The sequence below is a fragment of the Cryptomeria japonica genome, chromosome 1 (assembly GCF_030272615.1).
Source record: "Cryptomeria japonica chromosome 1, Sugi_1.0, whole genome shotgun sequence".
Classification (NCBI taxonomy): Eukaryota; Viridiplantae; Streptophyta; class Pinopsida; order Cupressales; family Cupressaceae; genus Cryptomeria; species Cryptomeria japonica.
Window position 1 is genome coordinate 150,963,156 of NC_081405.1, and position 4,609 is coordinate 150,967,764.

At 31.3% G+C, this 4,609-nt stretch overlaps 1 protein-coding gene across 1 annotated transcript; it reads right to left on the bottom strand.

Moving 5' to 3' along the window:
- Positions 1–407: 407 nt before the first annotated feature.
- LOC131079736 (putative anthocyanidin reductase) lies at positions 408–2,387 on the bottom strand. Its single transcript, XM_059222225.1, has 6 exons — positions 2,235–2,387; positions 1,963–2,129; positions 1,643–1,858; positions 1,297–1,456; positions 990–1,206; positions 408–865 (listed from the first exon to the last, which is right to left on the bottom strand). The coding sequence occupies exons 1-6, from the start codon at positions 2,344–2,346 to the stop codon at positions 712–714; spliced, it is 1,026 nt and encodes a 341-aa protein (XP_059078208.1). The 5' UTR covers positions 2,347–2,387; the 3' UTR covers positions 408–711.
- Positions 2,388–4,609: the final 2,222 nt, after the last annotated feature.

The window sequence follows — 4,609 nt, forward strand, 5'->3', positions numbered from 1 at the left end:
TTACATGACCCTACTATCAAAGCAGTTTTTTTTTAAACGAGATGAACCAAAACTAATTTCTTTACAGTTGAGGCTTCAATCTATTTACAATAAACCAAAAGTAAATCTAAATTGCAAATTTTTGAAATTGTTTGACTAACCTCAAAAGTTTAGCTTTGCTAACTTATATTAGACAACCATAATTTTGCTTTCTTTGTTTCACATCTTGATCTTTAAAAAGTAATAACCTCAAGAACATGGAAAACAAAATAAACATAAAATTCACTCCACATTATAAAATGTCTCTACATAAGAAACAAAATAAACATAAAATTTATTCCACATTATAAAATGTCTCTACATAGAGAAACAAATAAGGATCTAACACTAGGTATTTGAATAATACCGTACATGGAAACAGCCATAGATAAAACCACAAAACCAGTGTTTTCATTTAATAGATAACAACATATTTAAAAACATAAAAATAAAACACAACCAATTTGTACAGATTCGAAAAAAAAACTCAAACCATGCCGAGTGACATTCTCGAAATTCTACATAATTTGTGTCTTGCTGTTAACAATACCAATTGATCAAATGAAAATAGATAATACATCTAATAGATGCATATAAATCCGACCCATGAGAAAATCTTAAAAAAAACCACTCTTATATAATCCAACTTATTTCCATAAATAAAACCCCTTACTAAACCATTATACGTAACAATCACTCTGTAGCTAACAAACCCAGCTTTTTGTATGACTCGAAGCAATCGTCGTAAATTTCTTCAAGCCCATAGTTGAATCTGAATCCCAAATCTGTGATCTTATCAGATTTATATTGTGTATTTATAGGAAAACTGGAATCCAAATCCTGCAACCTGAATCGAACCAGGGACAAAACCATTCTCATTTATAAACATTTTGCATGCAATAGAAATTGATATAAACATAAGCTATGTTGATACAAAAAATACAAATATCAGAGTTGGCTAAGATTCCTACATATCTGTTATCTTGAGATCTGGATAACGTTTTATTATAAACTGCTGCAACTCCTTAACAGAGAGTGTATCTGCCAAGCACAAATATCTCCCTTGTGCTGCAGGCTGCTCCATCAGAAATATGTGTGCATGGCAAACGTCGCTTACGTGGACTACTGGAAATGTCCCAAACAAGGAAAGGATAGATCTTACAATACTGCTAGGAACTCCATTCTTGCCTAAAAGATCATTAAGAAAACATACAATCATTTAAGAGAAAAAAATATCATGTAATGTTTGAATATTAGGGTAACAGGGATGAGAAAGACCTGGTAGAAACCATAAGAGTATCTGAATGCTAGTGGGGATGTAGGGAGTGATAAAAGGTCCTCCCACAACGGATGGCCCAATTGTCACAACATCTAAATTGTTCTCTTCTGCGAAGCTCCAAGCCGTCTGCTCTGCCAGTGTCTTTGACGCAAAGTAGGGCTTTTGCGTTCAATACACAAATTTCATATTAGAAAACCTCTTGAAATTTTGAGTCTCTATAATGTAGATTAGAACTCATGAAATCAAAACAAACAATTTGTACAAAACCCAAATCTGCAAACTGGTATTTGGTATTTCAAAGTAGATTAGATCTAGGGAAGCCAAAATAGGCGATTCAGGCAATACCCAAACTGGAAATTGTTGTTGGTTGGAACGGATGTAATTGACAGGGGTCCAAAAGGATTCCACAGAGGATGGATTATTGTTCATCTCTCCCTCCTCATTCAGTGGTGACATAGTACAGGAAGACGAAGTGAAAACCACTCGTTTCACAGTTTTTGCTTCCACACAGGATTTCAATACATTGATTGTCCCCTGAACCGCAACTCCCACAACCTCATTCTGCTCATAAACATATTGCAAAGAAAAGAAAAACCCAACTAATATTATTCAGCATATACAGCTCTGAATTAAAATGTAAGAATCAACTGTGATGCAGTTTTTACCTCGGGATCTTTGGAGCTGAAATTTGTAGGAGATGCAACGAAGAAGACACCTTGGCAGCCCGAAATGGGTGAATCAAAGCTGCCTTCCACGCGCAGATCTGCATTGAAGAGCTTGAGCCTTTCATGGGCACCAGGAAGTCGTTGTAGATAGTGTATGTCCTCCTTCCCTGTAAATGCTCCAATTTGGTTTTCAAACATTCAATGTTTTAATTATACAGGTTGTATCCTAATCATGAACATTAACTTAAAAAGAATGGCGATAATGGGTATACCAGATGTAGGAAGAATAGTTGCATGGACAGAAAAGCCTCTGTGGAGAAGAGAGTTGACGAGGGAGGAGCCAATGAAGCCATCTCCACCCACTACACAAAACCTTCCTTGCATTGCTAATCTCCTCCTCTATGGCTTGTTTTTCAATTGTGCGCAAAATTGTGTATATCATTTCCTTTATTTAAGGACCCACTCGAATCTACAACTAGTCTAACGAAGAAAACTACCTTGTTAATTTTCAACTAATCTCCACCTAAATGAATCTAGAACTACTGTCAACAATCATAAGAATTTACAACTAATCTCCTCCTAAATCAATCTGGAATTATTTTGCTATGGTTTAATGGTCAAATAATGAATAATAATTTATACTCATCTAGAAGTAAATATTAGTCTTATTTGTGTATATCATTTTCTTTATTTAAGATTTCTCTAATCTACAACTAGTCTAATGAAACCTCTTATTTTCAAATTAGTCTCATTTGTGTATATCATTTTATTTATTTAAGATTTCTCTAATTTATAACTAGTCTAAAGAAACTTCTTATTTTCAATTAATCTTGGATCAACAACCTTGCATTATGCTTCTAGATCAAACTTGTAATTATACTTAATTATGAAATTAAAATAGTAATTTGATAAATGGTTCTAGACTAATATATAGATAATAATTTTCTAATTATTAGTGTTCTTATAAATTTTAGCATTGAACTATTATGCTCAAATAAATTAGTTGACGATGCTAGTGGTGCTAATATGGATTAGCTAAACAAAGTCAATGAGGGGTACATTATTTCGTAGGATTTAATTGGTGTTTGGTAGTAGTGTATGAGCAACTTAGTGGTGTGGTTTTCGACACACCACTTTATTGCCATCCAAGAAGCTTATAGGACAAAACAAAATAGATTTTACTACATAAAAGACGGCTAGCCTTAAGAGTCTTTTGTAAATTTGATTAAGAGGTTGGCTAGAATCACTCATCTAGAAACCATACAAGATGTTACAATTGCATTATGAATGATCCACATGCAAAGAGACCCCTTTAGTGCAAAAATAATAATATTAGCCAATATGAATTGTCAATTTTATTTTTTAATATTTTTTAATCATGATTAAATTCATAACAACCATCACATATATTATTAAAGAAAAGTTTTATAAATTCGAAAATGAATATTCATCCATGTGGTTAATTCCAATTCATAAGAATTCAATCCTAGAAGTTTACAAAATAATAGTATTTTATCATTTTAAATCACTCAAAAAAAATTAAATTTTTATTCCATTTTGTGATTAGAATTTATCATCAAACCCTAAACTCATTGAGTTAAAAAAGATAAAAGATAGGGACAAAGACAAAAAAAGGTTAGAGAAAGAACTAAGAATATTCTTTATGGATAGATATAACTTGAAATATATATCCATTGAATACTTTATTCACAATCTCATGGTGAGATGGTAGAATCACTAGAAGAAAATTAATGCATGATTGGTGTTGAATCTCATAACTTGTGATTTTTTTATTTGACCACATAAAATATCACTATCAATAAGGTATCAATGGTTTAAAAATGTTAAAACCATCAAAATTTGGTGAATTAAATATATAAAACATGAAGTGAATACAACTTTAGGATTCAAAAACTAAAACATGAAACCATGTATAGATTTGAGAAAATTTGTGTATTTTGTATTCAACAAAAATATAGGCACCTTTTGAATTAAGGAAGATGAAAGGCCATTCCTTCTAATAGTGACAAAAAATCAAAGAGACCAACATTTTAAGATTCATTTTGACTAACCCACTATATTTTAATATTATATTATATCACAGAAAAATATGTACTTGCACATCCTCAACTAGTCCCACTTTGGCATTGCATTTTATAGTATGTACCTATAATTTTCTAATTGTTGTCCTTAAAAGAATTGATTATGGACCATCAAAATCTACAAAACAAACAATGGCCTATACAAAACTTTCCAAAAACTGCATTCTACACCTACTTAAATTTATCATAATCAATCTTAGAGACTCTCATTAAGCTTTTACTAGATGAAGAATTGGAATTCCTTCTATTATATGATTGGCATTCAACATATTATTAAATATATATTTCAAAACTTGAACATAGTCTAAAGTATTATTCTCATTATATGGTATCCAATCTTCTTAATAATTTAATCATTAACTTCTTATACTGTGTGCTTTATAAGATTATAGGAGGTCTAAAATCCATTCTTATAAAATTCCTTTCTAGAACTTATATGTCTCGATCCTTTTCATAAGAATAAAGTCATCTTTTCTTTTTAGAACTGTTGGTATTATGGATGTGTTGCATTATTTTTGTCATTGATGTCAACACTTATCCTTCTG

What these genes read in the sequence shown, in the direction of transcription:
- LOC131079736 (XM_059222225.1), bottom strand. Translation starts at nt 2,346, where the DNA reads ATGCAAGGAAGGTTTTGTGTAGTGGGTGGAGATGGCTTCATTGGCTCC. An exon ending in AACTATTCTTCCTACATCTG is followed by an intron (nt 2,130 to 2,234) that starts GTATACCCATTA and finishes GAGCATTTACAG; the next exon opens with GGAAGGAGGACATACACTAT. An exon ending in AACAACAATTTCCAGTTTGG is followed by an intron (nt 1,457 to 1,642) that starts GTATTGCCTGAA and finishes TGAACGCAAAAG; the next exon opens with CCCTACTTTGCGTCAAAGAC.